This window comes from Gossypium raimondii, chromosome 5 (genome assembly GCF_025698545.1).
Source record: "Gossypium raimondii isolate GPD5lz chromosome 5, ASM2569854v1, whole genome shotgun sequence".
Classification (NCBI taxonomy): Eukaryota; Viridiplantae; Streptophyta; class Magnoliopsida; order Malvales; family Malvaceae; genus Gossypium; species Gossypium raimondii.
In genome coordinates this window covers 19,275,164-19,295,428 of record NC_068569.1, presented here as the reverse complement: position 1 = coordinate 19,295,428, position 20,265 = coordinate 19,275,164, and the positions used below count along the sequence as shown (strand labels likewise).

At 31.2% G+C, this 20,265-nt stretch overlaps 1 protein-coding gene across 3 annotated transcripts; it reads left to right on the top strand.

Moving 5' to 3' along the window:
• Positions 1 to 10,986: 10,986 nt before the first annotated feature.
• On the top strand, positions 10,987 to 18,445 carry LOC105765782 (sulfate transporter 1.3). 3 transcript variants are annotated; one of them, XR_008196011.1, is made up of 16 exons: positions 10,989 to 11,313; positions 11,936 to 12,295; positions 12,411 to 12,459; positions 12,567 to 12,774; positions 12,897 to 13,071; positions 13,229 to 13,294; positions 13,391 to 13,504; positions 13,652 to 13,768; positions 13,874 to 14,000; positions 14,073 to 14,359; positions 14,469 to 14,659; positions 14,823 to 14,908; positions 14,994 to 15,070; positions 15,187 to 15,327; positions 16,102 to 16,577; positions 16,898 to 17,040. XR_008196011.1 is itself a non-coding variant. In XM_052630934.1 (15 exons), the coding sequence occupies exons 2-15, from the start codon at positions 11,951 to 11,953 to the stop codon at positions 17,024 to 17,026; spliced, it is 2,112 nt and encodes a 703-aa protein (XP_052486894.1). In that variant the 5' UTR covers positions 10,987 to 11,313; positions 11,936 to 11,950; the 3' UTR covers positions 17,027 to 18,445. The 3 variants fall into 3 exon arrangements, 2 of the variants coding, with proteins under 2 accessions (XP_052486894.1, XP_012440488.2); XM_052630934.1 differs by lacking the exon at positions 16,102 to 16,577 and having other exon boundaries at positions 10,987 to 11,313; positions 16,898 to 18,445; XM_012585034.2 differs by lacking the exon at positions 16,898 to 17,040 and having other exon boundaries at positions 16,102 to 16,859.
• The last annotated feature ends 1,820 nt before the right edge of the window (positions 18,446 to 20,265 follow it).

The window sequence follows — 20,265 nt, the reverse complement described above, 5'->3', positions numbered from 1 at the left end:
GGACATCCAAAACCCTACCTGGTGGGGGTGGTGGGTCAAATGAACCTTGGTTGGACGACAATCACACTATCCATACATCTTTGATGTATAAGAAATCTCAGGTCCATGTCGTTCTGAAAGCTGAGAAATAATGGGTGCATAGCAACCCCAGAATGTGGTAACAATGCTCTCTCCACTACCACCAAAGTCAATCTTTCACTAGTCTTTTTTCAAGTTTACGTCTTCTAATAGTACTCCTATCTCACCCACATCAAAGGTCATGCTATTTATTGAGGAGAACTACCGTGACATGTTGGGTAATCTGCTGGGTTTACTTTATGGGCAGTACATTTTCCATTATAAAAGAATGAAAATAACTATATTCTCCATCTTTCTTTTTTGTCTGTCCAAAACTTGTAACCCAAAGAATAAAAAACCCAGAAGAAGTAGAATCTTTTTCATATTCATCTATGAATTATGATTTATTTATATATCGTAATAAAAACTACATCCGACTGCCCGCTTACTCAGTAGACCCCTAAAGTTGGGGTCTTAAACAAAGGTTTTGTTTAAGTTAAAAATATGAGATTATTATTTCTAAATTTAATTATAGAAATGAATTATCAAACTAACTTGGTAGGGCTTCCAAAAAGTAGAATATTAAAATAAAAAAAACTTGGGTTAGGTTGGATGCATTAAAGGAAAAATATCATTCAACTCTATTCTTACAATAATGAGCCAACACAAAGATATCATTTATAAACTTGTACTTTCTTTTTGGGGAATGATTATATAAGGTATATTGTTTTTCGATTTAGAAAAAGAATATTTGTCAATCCCTAACCTTACTTGTAGAGTTTAAAATTTCCATTGACATTTTCATGGATTTTGTAAATTTAAAAGTTAAAAGACTCTTAATATTTTTATCTAACATATTAAAATAATGTGCCCAAAACCGAAAATAAAGTTAGAACAAGTATTGATTATGAATTAATTTCAGATTGTTTATGAAATTTAAAAGTCAATACAATTATACACAATATATTGGCTTACCAAATAATGACGATACGAAAGCATGAATCATACAATTTTATTGTTTTTAAAACTCAACATTTTTTTCTTCAACTCCGGCCAGATTCTAATATTTAGAACAACATATGATTGCCTTTTATCGGTTATCATCTGCGGATTGTCATTAAATAGCTGAAAATAAGTCATGTAAGTGTATCAATTTTTAATGGTTGATATCTATACAACTTAATTAATTAAAGACGTGCTTCATTCAGAACCCAACGCTTGTTTTATTCTTATTGTTGTTATATGTTGGATGAAAAAATGAAAATGAAGGGACAGAAAAATTATGGACAATTTTGTGTTTATTTTTATATTATAATAATATCACATATAAAAAGTTAAAAATTAAATAAATGTGGCATGCGAGTTAGACTCACATATCTATTCACAAGTTGATTTATAATCTATATTTGATTTATTTTGAAATTTATTGAACCATTTTCAAGAATAATCCGGGTTCAATTCTTTGTTCTTAATTAAAATAATTTAAGAGACTTATTATTTAATAATAAAATATATCAAATAAGGTTAAGGCTGTGTTTGATAAATTAAAAAAATAAGTGTTGAATTTAAGTGGTATATTCTTTAAAATTAAATGTTGATTATAATTATATTCTTTGATAAACAATAATATAATCTTAAATGAAATGAAATAAAATAATTGAATTTGATTCTCTATCAAGTGATTAGTAGGTGATATCTACTCATCATTTTCTACACTTTTGTAGGTAGAATTATATCCAATAAATGTGTTTAAAAATTATGTTGTAATATTTTCATATCGAATTTTTTTCAACATTTTGTCAAACATGGGCTAAGTTTTATTATTATTATTATTATTATTATTATTACTACATTGAGAAGGACAAGGTGAATGACAGTGTTTAAACCTGTGTCATCTAAATATCGGATAAAATTTTAACTATTACTCCAAAAAAGTCTTGACGACAAAGTAGCATTAATTATCCTTTGAGATTTAATTTTTTAAAATGAAATCATATTGTGAAACTGCAGAGAGAAAAGCCCGAGTATATTACGTTTCAATTATAATTAGGGTTTACAAGGAACCAATTGGGGTAAAAAGGGTCAAGCCAAAACTCCTCCCCACCCCCAAACGATCTTCCTAAAATTCTCAAGTGTAGCAAATTAATTTTCACACCTTTGATAATGTAAACTTTTATAACAAGCTACCTTTAATTTTTTTGTTATTATTAAGTGATAAGTAACTAATTATCTAGTTATCAACATTTTTTATTGAAAAACTATAAAGTCGTTTTCATTTTAAATTATCAAATGTATTTTAAAAACTAAATTTATGAAAATATTAATTTTTAGTTTATTGAATTTGTCTAATGGTTAACTAAACAGACCATTAGCCAATAAGGTCTTGACTTGATGATCAGGTTAAGGTTTTAGAAGCTTTGAGATCTCAAGTTCGAGTCTCACCTAAAGTAAATCATATGTGCATAATTTAATTTGAGTTAAGTTTGTTGAGTTAATTACTCATTCAGATACTTATAATGAATGATCCTGTAATTACTCGAGCGGAAAATTATACTTTGAGAATATTTTAAATTTTAAATTATAAAATAATACTATTTTATTTAGCTAAATCTATAAATAAAAGTACTATAAATAACGTGATCAATATATAAATAAAAATTGGACAAAGAAAATATATTTAACTACGTACAAAGAAAATATAGTTTTAAATATAACATATTTGTAATAAATATATTATTTTTAAAATTATAATTCTTAAATAAAACATGGATTAGCAATAAAAATTGGATGTCTAAATTAAAATAGTTTAATTAGTGTTTATAATTATGCATTGCACAGGTATTACATCAAATTATTAAAATTTTAATATTAAATGTAAAGTTTTTAAGATTATATAAAATAATTTAATATGCTTGGGTTTAATAAATAAATTATTAATATCATAAAAATATATAATTTAAATTATTAATAATATAATATTGATGTTTAATAATTATCAATAATTTGGTTTAAATATAATATAATTAACATATTTAATATATTGATAATTGGGCATTAAATATAACATAATATTTTTATTATATTGCACGGTTATTAAATATAATATATTAATAATGCTGATGTTTAATTAATAATTTATTAATTATTCATAATAATGTGCTTTAAATTAAATTATAAACTTAAATTATCTTAAGTCTAAATAATGATTATATATTTTAATTTTTTTAAATATACTAACATTTTAATATTATTTATTTTATTATGTGTTTTTGTACAATCATAAATGATTTATCTAAAATTAACATATTTAATATATTATCTAAATAACATATTAGCAAACTAATGATCTAAATAATTTAAGTTATTAATATATTTTAATAAAATTATCTAAACAATATATATATGGCGGAGGTGGTCAGCTTTTGAAGTGGTGGAAGTTCGTCTTCGGGAAGATAAAAGAGAGATCAATATAACAGTATAATTTAAGTTAGTCTCGAGAGATTCATTAGAATCTGGATGGGTGTTCTCAGGCGAAGACGACTCTAAAATGGAGATGGCGATAATGACGTGCCACATTAAATTATGATGAACTCTAAAAATAAAGATAACTTGGAGCACCGTTTGATCCGCATTGAACCAAAGTGGATTCCTTCAAAGTCGAAGCTCTTGAAGTCCATGGCGCGCATAGGCGGCTACTAAATATATTGTTATTTTGTTTTATGATTTAGACTATTAGACACACGTTAATTGATATGACTCTATAAATATGCATAGATTTTTAATCATTTTACTATTTTAATAAATAATTAGATACACAATATTTTTCGGGTATTATTTATATTAATACACATGTGTACAGTATATTTTAGTTAAATAATATTATATATACTCAAAAATATAATGTGTATAAATTCACAATAATATACCCTATAATGCACATATAGCTATTTAATTATTTATCCTTAAAAATATAGTTTAATAATCAAAGTTTAAAATATAATATAATATAAAATTAAATAATGTTTATCTTAATATTTATATTAAATTTAAATTAATTATCATAAAGATAAGTAGTATTCATCTTAATATTTAAATTTCTTATCACTAGATTTTTAAAATTATAATTCTAATTATCAATAAATTTAAAATGGTTCAGTAATTGAATTGGTTGGATTGCACATGCGTTAAGAAGTTTTGTATATTTTAATTTCTAATAATATTATGATTAAATATATGTATTATCAATAAAATTATATTAATGTTTATTCGTGACAAATTCACATGTTATATTAAAATAGAAATCAACCTATGCATATAACTTCCAAAAACAAAATTCAACGACGAGTAACATAAAACGATGAATACTACATTAGAACCAATATTTGAAATTATAAAAGTGATTTATATGACAAGTGGCATGGTTTTTGGCCAACCAAATTGTATATTTGTATGTACATTGACATAAATGCATTATTTGAGACCGACCATTCCATTCCTGGAGTTCTTGCAAGTCAACCTCCAATATATAATGGATAAGATGAATTAAATATTCCAACCAAATTTAAATTAATTGGTGCATCATTGCTTACCTATTTGCCATATGCTACGACTTTCAGATCTTTCTATTCACTTTTAATTTGCTTAAGCTATCATCATTCATCATCACTCTTTTCAACAGTGATCCAACGCCACCCACTTATATACTCTATTATATTTTTTATTTAATAACGAGCCACAATGATAATAAATTAAATACTTTATCTTATTAATCAAAGAACTTAAAAAAGAAAGCATAAGATAATACAAATTAAGGATGCCCTTTCAACGATTTGAATAGACATGAGAAATTATGTTTATTTAAACTCTATACAAACCCAACGGATTATTTATGAAAAGATGAATCTACCCTTGGAATCCTCCATGTTCAACCATTTTTACATGCCACGCCTTTATCTCTGACTTCTTGGGTTCTTAAAAAAAGAAAAAGAAAAAAAAACAAACCGACCAACGTGGGCATCAGCTCCTTGGATATCCCAACACTTGTTTGTATGTTTGAGTGCCTGGAAAGGTTAAATCTGTTGAAAGCATATTATATAGTATTTCAGTTGAAGCAGCTACAATTTATTTATTCATGGAAACGCACTGTTGGGTTCATTGAACCTGGATGAGATATGGTTCAGTTTATTACAAGTATTATTACAGACAGATTATGACCCTCTGATTTTGAACTCATTTTTGAGCTTTTTTCCTTTGCATGTATACATATTTCATTTCTTTATTATTTTTGGGAAAGGACTTTACAGATTTTCCTTTTGAAGCAAAGCTTGGCCTTCGAAAGATATATAGTGGATAAGATTTCATTAGGTTTAAGGTCACTTAATTGTTAGCAAATTTACACTTTGATCACTTAATTTCAAAAAGTTATATTTTGATCACTAGATCGTTAATTATGTAATGGATGTCAAATGTGGGGACGGGTAAATTTATAATTTGGCAACTAAGCTATTAGTAAGCATACAAGTTTACATTTTGATTACTCAATCTTTGCACCATTACTCCTTAACTCGATAATCCGAACAATATCAACAACAACTCAAGCCCCAAAACTTAATTAGCATTGTTTATCTCATGCCTCACCTCTAACCCAACCAACTTAGCAACCCTTCATTCTTAGGCTACTCGCTATTTTTCCTTTGACCAAAATCATAACCAAAAAAATTTCATAATCATCAAACTATTCATATACCCTTATTGCAAACAAAAAATTTCTAATAAAAGCAAAGGTAAACTACACTAGGTTTTCTTTTATCCTTTTCCAGGTTAAGTTTTTAATGGGAATATGAAGTGGCAATTTAAAAAATAATATAATAATAATTTTAGCTCTAAACTTTTATATATTGCGTTAATTTAGTCATAATTTTAAAATTAATTCAAACATTTATATATTATCTCAATTTGATCCTAATTATAAAAATAAAAATATTTAAAAACATAAATATTTAAAAATCTAAATATTATAAATATTATAAATTTAAAAACAAAATATATAAAATTTTAAAAATCAATTTACATCTAAACCCAAAAAAATTTCGTGTTCTAATAGTAATTATTATCTTCCTCATGTTCATCTTGTTATTTTTGTTTCTTCAATTTAATTTTAATAAATTCTAAACCCAAAAACCTTCACCATTACTAGTCTACCGAACCCAACCCCCACCTATCGTCACAACTCTCAAAAATAGATTTGGATTTTTCTAAAATGAAAAAAAAAAAAACTCCAACAAAGTTCTAAACCTAGAAAATTGATTTAGAAATTTCCTTTTTTTCCCTTCATAAATGGGGAATGTGGGGTTTTTTATTTTATTTTATTTTATAACTTTGTGTCATTCCCTTCGTCCCCTCCTTTGAAGAACAGAAAGTTAGTGGATACGAAAATCAATGATCAAAATTTTTGTGGCTTCAATATTTCGGGTTTAGAACTAAATTGATTTTTTTAAATTTAAAATTTTTGTTTTATTATATTTATATATTTTTAGGTTTTTTAAAATAATGTATCTATATATATATATTGAATTTCTAAAATTTGGATCAAATTACTATAACATAAAAATGTTCAAGGTTAATTTTAAAAATATGACTAAATTCGACAATATGTAAAAGTTAAGGGCTAAATTTATTATTATACTAAGTTTTGAGCTGTCACCTCACCCTCAACAAAAACTTGATGACATTTAATAGAAAATGACAAAAGAAATAAACTTGATTAGTCGAGTGACCATTTTAAAATTTTTATAGTCGGATTTAGTGTCTTTAGTGTAGTTTTCGTCATATATACTTTTTTTGAACAAATTGGTTTAATAAAATCCATCATTCACATTATTATTGACCGTATTTCTCCTCAATAGTTTTTGCACACAAAGTAAAATGTATAAGAAAATATTGATTCATTGATTACCTTTCATTTAACTAATATTAAGTTGCATTATGTGGTCAGATCATCATGTGAGAAGATAACTTATATTAGTAGATAATCTAAATAATTCTTCATTTGATGAATCGAAATTGAGCAAATCAATTTAAGGATATCATGTTTTTTATCAAGTCTAATTGGGGAGATATTTTATATACGGTATTAGAGCGAATGACTTATAGAAGATAGAGACATATGTGTGATTGTCTGGACTGACAATACATTTGACATGACCCAAGTTGGATTTATTCTAGATCAATTTATGGATTTGTTTACTTGTGATGTTCAATAGTGTGTAACTATGCATGTGTGACTCATATACTTTAATGTATTAAAAGCTTGCATTCAATTAGTAATAGAGCCAAAAGCTGGTACGTTGGGTATATGGCTTCTACATGGTATGATTTCATTTGCAATAATGGAATTCAAAACCCAATAGATGGTAAATAATATCCTCTCATTGGCTTTACATGGTTGATGAAAAAGTGACGTGACCACGAGTCATTCGTCTAGGACGAATGATTTGATTACTATATGTTAGTAATTGACTTTTTCATAAACGAAAATGTAATGGTTACCGTGAGATAAAACAGGATCATGTTGGGTGAACAAATTTAACCCAAAGAAATTAATGATATCTTGTGATGGTAACACATATATGACAAAATCATTAAACGTGCATAAAAAAATTTGCTTTTGTAATGGTATATAATGGGGAGAGTTTAGCCATGGTACTTAATTTCATGACTAAATAATGTTGTTATTAATAAACGAAGGTTTGGAACTTAATAACAAATTATTTGAGCCTTAAATATATATGTTTAATTGGTTTCTCTGCTAGCTCAACACAACTTTATACGAATTGCATTTGAATCGATACAATTGAATGAATGAAAACGATGAATTAAAAAAACAGATCTCATGTATTGAATGCATTTCCCCTCTATGAGCAAGAGATGACTTAGAGATTAAATTAATTTCTTTGAATTATTATTTAATTTATTGTAATTAAATACTTGAAGTTCAAAGTAAAAATTAAATTGATTAGTCATTGCAGTTTTGTTGAACAAGGCAATTAAATTTATGTAGTCATATATTCTAGGATGATAAAGTCATCATGACTTTCATGAAGTTAGATATGAGTTAAGAAAAATTAATTGTGAAAATATTTAATTTAATTTTAATTAATAAAATAAATAACATTTTGCAATAAAAAAATTAATTATTGGGTTGAATAAATTATATGAGTTGATTTAAGGTCTAGATAACACATATAATTGTACCTAATGTGTGATATAGGTCCAATATCCCCATCTAGCATTTGATGGGTAGCAACCCTAGTTCCGAGAGGAGTGGCTCCACCTATGGCGAAGTCCTAATAGGACAATGTGCATTTTCTATTGCAATATTATTATTTTATTATCTCTTGTTCAATTAGAACTCGCGTTTTTCTCTATAAATAAAGATTATGGGCTAGGTCAAAATATACGATACATTGTTGATCATAGCTAGTCAATATATATATATTATAAAACAATAATCAAACTTCAATTTTAACTATTATATTATGTTGAAACTTGAGATTTAATCTATATACCTTATTTTTGACATAATTCGATCATATTCTACTTTTATAATGTCATTAATTAGTCTAAATATTTAATATTGTTAACTACTTTAATCAAAATATTTACGTCAATGTTTCTTAGGAGCACTATTCCAATAAATAATTATTTTATCATGACGAGTTCAAATGAATGCTTTTAAGAAAAAATCTATATAAACACTCTCAATGTTATTTTATTATTACATGACTACCAATTGAATTTTTTTAATTTCAAAATGTTATACTAGTGAATGCAATAGTGGTAACATTGGACTTAAAATTTTAAATCTAAAAAGTAAATAATTTAAAATTTTGAAAATAAAAGTAGGATTAAAATGTATTAACTTTCAAATTATCATACTAATATAATATAAAGAGATATATACCTTGAACGGATAAGGCTGACTTTAATTAGATATATATAAGTAGAATGTATAAATAAACAAAAATAATATGTTATTACTTTTATTGAAATCCTTTCAAATATATATAAATAATAATTTTATTTAAACACCATTCAAACCCAACAAGAAAGAAGAAGAAGAAGAAGAAGAAGTCAACCTAACCCATTGGATTGTGGAAAAACTGAACTCAACCTTAAAACCGTCCATATTCAACCAACGTGTGCAACTAAAGATGCCACGCCATCATCGCTGACATTTTAGTTTCTTTAATTACAAACAACCCAACCTCCACGACAGCACAGTTGATATCCTAACGTTTCAAAAACAGATTAATGGTTGAGTTACAATGATTAAATTATAAAAATATTTTTTTAAAATTTTAATTAATATTATTATTATGACATCTTATCTGTTTATATTTTAAATAAAAAATATAAATTATAAATCTAAAATTTAAGCATGCGTTTAATAATATTAAAATATAATTTAATATGACTTTACAATATTTTAGTTTTCACCCGACTTAAAAACTGTGAAAATTTCTCCTAATATGTTTTTATGTGTGTACAATTTAATATATTTATATACTTAATAAAATCGATAAACAACTTTAAAAGAAACATAAAATTTTAATCTGTCAATACAATCTTGATAATCAAAATTTTAAATTTCTTTTACTAGAAAAAGAGTAGCAATACATGTCGAGAGAAAACCAAAAAGAAAAAAGAAAATCAAAGTAGCTCTCCTAATTCTGATCCCTAATAATATGTATGAGTAGGTTAAAGCTCATATAAGGGCCGAAAGTCATTTTTTAGCATTACACGACATGTGTATGGTATAGCATAAAGACTTATAAGATTTATCCATAATCATTTAATCTTACTCTAATTTTTAAAATATTAGTTTTCTACGAAATTCCAACCCATAGTGTTGAAAAGTCGGGTGTTTTTTAAAAGTTTAGAACCAATAAAAGTGTATAAATGGTACACTGAGATTTATTCACACACTCTATTATTCTTTTACATGAATAAAGTTTAAACATTGGTGCTTGAAATATCAAACAAGTAAATATTCCCATATATTGTTGCCTTCATTTTACTTTTTATTATTATCATTTCAATAAGTTGTTGATGAATTTTTGCCTCCAACCCTTTTGGATTTTGAATGTTGGCTTATGGGTATGTGGGCTTCAAAGCCTCAGGCTAATATTTTCAATCTTTGATCTGAGTAAGATTTGCGATTTGGTTAATTTTATCCTTTTTTAGTCTAAGATTTGAAGAGCGATGCTCTGAGCCGGCACGGTGGTTTCCATCAACAATGGTGGTTTTGAGTACGACAGAATTATTGTGGAACTAAGTTAAAAATTTTAAAAATAAAATAAAAGTTCAGAAGAGAGGGTTTCTAAACGTTAGATTTCCCTTTCTCTTCTTTTCTATTCTATTAATTAGAAAAGGGAAACTTATTTTTATTTAATTTAATTTTGGCAAAGTAAAAATTATTTGGATTAATTGGTAAGTTTGATTGGTTTGCGTCTCACATCAGCACAAATTTTAATGGTACTAGTGGCAGGTACATTACTAATAAATGGAATTAAACTTCAAAGGAATTTTTTTTCTGACAAGATAATGAAAGCCTGCGAGGTACATATGAAACTCCCTGGTACTAGTGTTGGACATTGACACACCCCGAGACACATTTGACAAGAGTTTTCAAATAGGATATGGTCTTGGCACGATCGATCTATTAAGCCTGGGCAAAGAAGTAGAAAGGTTGGAATCGATGATGAGAGAAGCATTGGTAGTGAAAAAGAAAACACAATTTGAAAGTGAAAGTGAAAAGCATCTCGAAGAGCGAGTAAAAAGGCATATAAAAGTCTAAGTTTTAGAAAAATGAGTCTTTTATGAAAAATAATAAAAATAACAAATATAAACTTTTTGAACATTTCATCTACCTTTGATGAGTCTTCACATTATGGATGCTGCCACCCGCGCATATATAGTGAACATCTTCCCCAGCTGCATATCATGGAAGAGAGATGATCAGCTGTTGACATCGAATCATCTCACATGCTTGATAGCTTTGTAATTTTAAAATCTGCTGCGGGACAAGTAAGAGGTCCAGGTTCATAAATTATTGCTGATTATAGCATGTAAAAGTTTGACATCGGAATTCCTTCCGTACTTATATAAGCACGATCTTCCTTTGCTTCTTTCCAAGTTAAACAACTCTTTTGCTTGCACTTTCTCCGCCCACTACCTCCATATCAACTTTCTTTGGTTAGCTTCTAATTTCATTTTTTTCATTATGTTGTCTTCTAGTTTCTTTGGTTACCGAGTTTTAGGGAAACATTTTACATGTAGTAATAACTAAGAAATATTAGTACGGTTGTGTTAATTGGTCAGCTAATCTTTCTTCATTAATACAGCTTTAATTGAACTCGGTGTCTTTACATAAATTCTAATTAATAACAGTCGGTAATTTACTAGATAACCCGTGCCCTACATGGTTATGGTAAAGGAGTTTTGAGTTGTTTATACCTTTATATACAAGCAATATGCTTGTTTGAATAACTTCTTCTACCCTCCCTTTATTTAAAAAATAAAATCCTGCGAGTAGTTTAAAAATTCCATTAGTTTAGCATGGAGATCCTGAGATAAGGTTTTAGGGTTTCGTTGGACGTAGGAGTCTCGTTTTTTTATCCCTTTGAGATTATATTAGTGAATTTTGGTTACCCTCTAGTCCACCCGTAGACTGTAAACTCCATATCGTCTGATCAATATATTTGATCTTTTAGATACTTTGTTATGCAGTGATATTTGTTTTATAATGGATTGCATGCATGGGTTTACTTGGTAAGTGCTGTGTTTATGGATGAGGCTTACTTTGGCTGTGGTACAGGAGAGCTAAGTGGGCATGGATTCGATGTCTCACTCAAAAAATGAGGAAGTTGAAACCAAAGAAATGGACATTAGAAGCATGTCATCCTCTCGGCGTTACGTGCACAGTGCACGTTATCTTCACAAGGTGGGAGTCCCCCCTAAGCAAAACCTGTTCCAGGAATTCAAAGCCACTGTGAGAGAAACATTCTTCGCTGATGACCCACTGCGTCCCTTCAAGGATCAACCCAGGTCTCGAAAGTTCGTCCTGGCAACGCAGGCCATCTTCCCAATTCTTGAATGGGGAAGGAGTTACAGCTGGAGAAAATTTAGGGGTGATCTCATTGCTGGACTCACTATTGCCAGTCTCTGCATTCCTCAGGTGGATATTCACACTCCTACTCCTCAAACACACTCCTTAAATCACTAATTTTGATCATATGATATGATGTCAGATTTATTTACCTATATATTCATTTAAATTACTTGGAAAACAGGACATTGGTTATGCAAAGCTAGCATACTTGGATCCACAGTATGGACTTTGTAAGTTTCCATTGTATTATTTATCCTCGTCTTACATTGTATAAAGTAGCTTTTTGTTGCCTTTTTTTATATAAAATGATTGTTATTCTTCGACCGTTCCGTTACAGACTCCAGCTTTGTTCCACCATTGATTTATGCCTTCATGGGAAGTTCAAGAGATATCGCCATTGGACCAGTCGCTGTGGTATCTCTTTTATTAGGGACTATGCTTTCAGATGAGCTCGACCCTGTCCAAAATAAACCCGAGTATCTGCGGCTTGCATTCACTGCTACCTTTTTTGCAGGCGTCACTCAAGCAACTCTTGGTTTTCTTAGGTATTTACCTTTATGTATTTTACTCGTGGAAGTCTCTGATATATATATATATATATATATATATATATTCTGATAATTTTGTGCTACTTCACTGAACTTTAACTTCGTAAACAAATAATTAGGTTGGGATTCTTGATTGAGTTCCTTTCTCATGCTGCCATCGTCGGTTTTATGGGCGGAGCTGCTGTCACAATTGCCCTCCAACAGGTTAAGGGACTTCTTGGTATAAAAAATTTTACTAAGGATACAGACATTATTTCGGTAATGAAGTCTGTATGGAGCAACGTCGAGCATGGAGTAAGCATTTATATATCCACTCTCTCCCTTTTCCTAAAAAAAAAAAAAAAGCATTTCAGTTCTCTCTTTTTAAAGAATTACTAACCAGTATCAATGTTATCATTGACCACTACATTTACAGTTACTAAAGTTGTATGATACTATATATATTTTGCAGTGGAACTGGCAGACTATAGTCATTGGAGTTAGCTTTTTATCCTTCCTTTTGTTTGCGAAATACATTGTAAGAGATCAGTCTAAACTCTTATATATTCTGTTTACGACTATAACAGGTTTGTAACCATTTGCTCACTTTGACATGCTTTGATTTGTGAAATAGGGAAAAAGGAACAAGAAATTCTTCTGGGTGCCTGCTGTAGCTCCACTGATATCTGTTGTTCTCTCCACCTTTTTCGTTTTTATAACACATGCAGAAAAGCAAGGAGTTATGATTGTAAGCATTACTGTTCTTTTCTTTAACCTCTAATGGTACAATATTGCAATTTAATAGTTCAGCTGTTCAAAGTGATGGCACAAACCATAGTAGTTATTGTACTAATTGAGTATTGACAGCAGAACCACTCTTCTTTCATCTTTGCAGGTGAAGCATATTGAAAAAGGAATCAATCCCTCATCTGTAAATCAAATTTACTTCACTGGTGAATATCTTGTTAAAGGTATGAGGATTGGTGTGATAGCTGGTATGATCGCATTGACGGTAAGCCATTTTTGTTTATTCATCTTCACTAACCAAAAAATTAACTATGAAATTGCATCTACATAGACCCTTTAACGTATTCTTCTTTGTGGGTCGATTATATAGGAAGCTGCTGCCATTGGAAGAACTTTTGCTGCGATGAAAGACTATCAAATAGATGGAAACAAAGAAATGGTGGCACTAGGAACAATGAATATCGTTGGTTCCATGACTTCCTGTTATATTGCCACAGGTGAGATAGGACACATGTAGTCACATAATAATTTAGGCATATATAATATAACTGATGTTATTGTTCTTGCAGGTTCATTTTCTCGATCTGCAGTTAATTTCATGGCTGGATGCGAAACTGCAGTCTCAAATATCGTTATGTCCTGTGTTGTATTTTTGACCTTGGAATTCATAACACCTCTTTTCAAGTACACCCCAAATGCTATCCTGGCTGCTATCATTATAGCAGCTGTGGCTGGGCTTTTGGATTTTGAGGCAGCAATTCTGATATGGAAGATTGATAAATTTGATTTTCTTGCGTGCATGGGAGCCTTTCTTGGAACAGTCTTTTCATCGGTTGAGATTGGCCTCCTAATTGCTGTAAGAACTTAGTTGTCCGCTACCTAAACTTCCTTTACATCAACTATATAGATATATATTTTATGTGTTCGATATAAATCTTTTGTCACTGTAACTCCATGCATGGCAGGTCATAATATCCTTTGCTAAAATCCTCTTACAAGTTACTAGGCCTCGAACTGCTATTCTTGGGAAGCTCCCTGGGACTACTGTGTATCGAAATATCCAACAATATCCTGAAGCAACTAAAGTTCCAGGGATTTTGATAGTCAGAGTTGATTCTGCGATTTACTTTTCCAACTCCAGTTATGTCAGGGAGAGGTATATACATTGTTCTTAGCCTTTCTCTCTAATTCTGATATAGGAATTCTAGAGTTTTAGAATTGTGATGGGGTTTGGAAGTTTAAGAATTTGGCTAAATTCAGCCAAGTTTCGATTAGATCTCTCACGATGCTCAAAGTTAATTGGTGGACATGGTTTGCAGGATATTGAGATGGTTGATGGATGAAGAAGAGCAAGTAAAAGCTGAATGCCAATCGACAATCCAGTTTTTGATAATTGAGATGTCACGTAGAATCCATTGACTTATTCTCAATCTTTATGTCTTTTAAAGTTTTTTTTTTTAGCTCATTTTTCCTAATTTCCTGTATGTTAGCTGTAACTGACATTGACACCAGTGGCATCCATGCCTTGGAAGAACTACACAGTAGTCTCCAGAAAAAGAATATTCAGGTAATTCAAAAAATAAAAAATTAAATTTATAGTAAAAGCTTACTGAAAAAATAATAATAAAGGCTAGCTTTTAATTACCATTTACCTGATTGAGGCTGCCTGCATTTATTGAACAGCTGATTCTGGCAAATCCGGGACCAGTGGTGATAGAGAAGCTTCACGCATCGAATTTTGCGAATTTAATCGGGGACGACAAGATTTTCCTCACTGTTGCAGATGCAGTGTCATCATGTTCTCCAAAACCGGTCCAAGAACAAGTATGAACATTTTAAAAACATGATCCTTAAACTATGACTCTAATGTACATATATATAGTAAGAAGGGAGGTGCATATGATTAATAATGAAGGTTTCGATTATGAGAAGTGGTTTAAGTGGGAGGAGCTGAGTGTGTCTGAGATCATTCTCCAATGCAACAAGTGTACAATATGTTTGGTTTGATTTTTTGGCCAAAAGCAATATGTTTGGCTCGGACATATTGCTATTTGCAAAAAAATAAAATAAAAAAAATCCATATAATCCAGTTTTATTTTTTTAATCCCGATAGTTTATTAACCAATAGAATCACTTTTATTTTTTTAATCCCGATAGTTTGTTAACCAATAGAATCACTTATCAAAACCCAAGTGTTTGGTTTCTACGAGGTAGATAACCAGTTTATATATGTTAATAATGGTAGGCAATTGAATGAATATAGACTTAAAAGGAGAGCTATATTCATTAACAACCCTACCCACTACATATGTTCGATTGTCGTCACTGAAGATTAGAGACGTAAGATTTTTGCCGACTCTTATTATTATCATTATTATTTTCATCCTTTTTTATTTAAATTTGAATAACGCATTTTAAGGATAACAATATAACATTATACAACTCATTGGTTGCCAATTTTTAAGGTAATTTTTTATTACTTGATAGTTTTTTTTTTAAAACAGTTTGTTACATGAGAGCTTTTTTTAGGTATCCAAAAGTCAAACATAGGATTCACTAATTTGTTGTCACTTTATCTTTGATTTTTTTTTGGAAAAGGGAGAGCTAAGCTCTAGGAGAGACTACGCATGATTTCTTCTCTCAGGGGAAGTACCTCTAGCATTGGACCTGAGGATAGCATGAGTCCCTTGCGGAGGCTGCTCAAACCTGTTACACAAAGTGTGATCTTTGGAATGTAGGGCTGCCGTAAAATCCGCAGCTTGATTAGCTTCACGAGACACCTTCTTGAAAGCTAACTCCCATGGTCTATTTTTAAAAACCAAAATGCTCCTCATCAGACTAAGATGACAGAAATCAGCATTATCATCTATCAAAATATCCAAGGCATTATGACAGTTCGATTCCACTACCACCCTGCGTCAACCTAAATCTCAAGCCATCTGAATCCCCTCCAAAATGGCCCAGAGCTCAGCTTGTAACAGGGAACACAATCCAACGAATCTGCAGAAACCGACAACCCAGTCGCCCCTGCAATCTCTGATGAGTCCTCCAACTCCAATTTCTTTCGTTCTAAGGTTAAGCGCCCTATCTCTGTTAAGCTTCATCCATCCGACCTGAGGTTTGAACCATCCAGGATCCTGAAGCATAACCGTATCGCACCCAAAGTTACTCTCCATAGCCTCAGCTAACAAAGGCTGAACTCTTAGATATAACTGAGTTACTATAGCCATTATCATTACGGAATATGAAATTATTCCTCTGAGACCATAATTTCCAACAAACTACTTCAAAAAGAATGTCCCAGTCCCGCCCAGCATGATCAACTTGTTTTCTGTTTGAAAGATTACTTAATGACCAACCTTGAATTGGCATCCTAAAGAAATCGTCTCTGCAGGAAATAGGAACAACTTTATTCCAACAGCTGGATGCTAGATGGCAATCTCTCAGCACGAGTGACTGCCCCAACATCTTCCCCAAATACACTACAAAAAGGATGATCGACAATTCTTCGTTTGCATCTTAATTTCCAAGTTAGTCAACAGTTTACCATGACAAGCCAACCACAATTCAACCGTGGAGGTCTTACTCTTCTATGCTTCCACATTAGGTCCCATTTAGAGTCTGCACTACCCTATTGGTGTTGATTCAAAATCTTATAACCATCCGCCACCTTTAGCCTTCCATTGTTGGTTCATCGCCATGAGCACCTGTCATCCATATCATAAGCTTGTGGAGGTCTAGTCCTTGCAATCTCTAGAAGAACTTGACTACTAAATCAGCCTACAAATTTTTGCCAATTCCAATGCCCACTATCATTAATCATCTCCCTCACTAAAGTATTATCCTCACCATGACCACGACATAAATGACGTTGCTTTTAAGGTTCCCAAGTCAGACACCAGACATCATAACAAAATTTAATTCGGTTCCCCTTGCCAATGGACCATGAGATACCATTCTTCAGGACACCTCATACCTTGAAATGAGATCTCCAGAAACAAGAAGCTTTTGGCTTACTATTATCGTCCGGTACTTCATCACCAACTTATATTTATTCTTAAGAATCCAAGCCCAGAATTCATAACTGTTAGTCAAGGTATGAAAACCCGGTTTCATGATGAATGACATATTATGCTCTTTCAACTTCCGCATGCCAAGGGCGCCATTTCTCAACTGTTTACAACGATTATCCCAGTTAACCAGTGCCATCATCTTGATAATCCCCGTCGACCTCCTAAATAAATCTTCTTACCATCTTTTCTATTTCAGAATGGATTAAGCTGGAATAAGTGTCTTTGCATGAAATAATTCGGATTGCAAGAAGAACCAACTTAACAAGCGTAACGCGACCAGCTCTAGAAAAAAGTTTGGCATCTCACCCATTTAAATGAGCTTGGACTTTATCAACAACAAATTGGAAGGTTTCTTTGGTAATCTATTTATGAAACAACGAAACAACGAGATATTTCCTAAGATTATTAGGTTTTTGAAACCGAGTCTTGAGTTAATGTGATTAGCAAGGAGTCATCAGTATTACTCGAGAAGAAAATCTAAGCCTTAAGGGGGTTGATGCGATGCCCAAAGAAATAGCTAAATTGATCAACGATTCCTTTGATGGCATCATCCTGTGATGACTCTACCTTGGAGAATAAAAAAAGGCCATCTTCAAAGAACAAAAGGGAAATATTTGGACCCTCTCTAGCCAATTTAATCGGCTTCCATAGCCCATCCTCAACTAACTTATTAATACTATGGATTAACCATTCTATACCAAGGACGATAGGTACGGTGTTAAAGGGTCACTTTGCCTCACCCCTCTCGACGGTAGAAACTCATCCATCGTCTTTCCATTCCAAAGAACTTGCAAAGACACTATGGAAATATAATTCATAATAGCACTCATATGCATGATTGAGAGGAATTTGTTTAAGACTTCAATAAACTCATGGAATGTAAAACTTTTTCGGCTATAATAATACTATTTGTTATATTCCTACCGGAGACAAAACTGACTTGATTCAGTCTTACCAACTTAGGCATAACGGTATCACTTTATAAGTACAAAGCAGAGATTAATGGGCCGAAAATGGGACATACCTCCCGAGTTATTGATCTTGGAAATGAGAACCAACCATGTACGATCCATTTTTGGTCAATTGGCTTATCCGAGAAAACTTCATGAATCATCTTGCAAATCAAATCACTTACAACATCCCATGGCTAAAAAAACAAAGCATGAAACCCGTCAATACCAAAAGCTTTAAGCAGGCTCATCTCAAACAATGCCTTCTTAATCTTTTCATCCGAAACTAGATTGCCAAGCATTTTGGATTCATCAACGGAGATCCTAGGAAAAGCATCATGAATCGGAAAGTAACCATGTACCGTACCCTCTACAGTGAAAAGATTTTTAAAGAAAGAAATCATCTCATTCTTGATAATCTTTACATCAAAAGACTATTAACCGTCTCTCAACTTCTAGCCATGGCCTGGTTATGGAATTACTTCATATTGCTATCCCCTTGACTAACCCACTTGCATCTAAACTTCTATCTCCAATGTAACTCCTCGAGATCAATTTCAAGCTTGGAAAGATTTTTACTCGTATGAGTGTTCAATGCTTCATGTATACCCCGTAATCTCCTCAATATTCTCCTTTTTATGAGTTGAAAGACTTACAAACACATCCCTATTCCAAGGTTTAATAGATTTTGTTAAAGTCAATAAAGTAACACTCATATTCTTATCACAATGCCATTGATTCTTGATAAACTCCTTAAAATTTTGATGCTTCACCCAGCCAGCAAAGAAACAGAAAGGACGTTGGGGTTTATTGCTAACATCACGACTAATTTGAGTAAAAAGAAGGCGATGGTCGAATTTCAATTATTGAAGGTTAAAAACTGTGGTATCTGGAAACACTTCATTCCATTTATCATTGCATAAAGCTTTATCAAGTCTCTCATGAATGCTCCTCCCACTACTCCAAGTAAATTTAGGTCCAACAGCTCCCAGATCTCTCAACCATTATTAAAAATAAAATCACAAAACAAACCATTACTTGTACTAAAAGCACCCCTTTTTCTCATCAAATTGAAGATTGGAATTGAAATCACCAACAGTCAACCAATGCTCAACCATCTCATCTCCAATACGACTGAGCAACTCCCACAGTACTCTTCTTTTCGATCTATGCATGCACGAAGGTTGGCTATCACCATCATTCCAGTCTAACTGAATAGCATGAATTTTCTTATCAATCTTTTCAACCAATTGCAACATTGCCATTTTAGGTGATAAATTCCCAGTTTACACCAACCGAAATTTCATGGATGAGCCCTTAACCCCTCGCTTCATCTACTTCCATTTAACTGAAGAAAACACATGTAACTATTTATAGAAACCGCTTGATTAGGATCTTTATTCTTGTCTACCACACCACTGAATGATTCTCCAAATTTAAGAAAGTGTCGATTGACACAACTTTGGACAAAATTTGATTGGAACTCTGATTATTATCTTGGGAAAAACTTATTCTTTGGATCTTCTTGGGCTTCAGTCACTTTAAATCGCCCTTAACAATTGGGCTCTTCTTCTTTTGTGGGCCTTTCCTACATCACTGTTATATTTTTCCTTCAATTCCATTCGTCGCATCTTCCTGTAGATTAGAGAAAACCCAAACCTATTTTTATTCTCTTTATTCCTCGGGATATTAGCGGAATTTTCGAGATTTTTATTACCTTGCCTTCTTTTTCTTCTCTC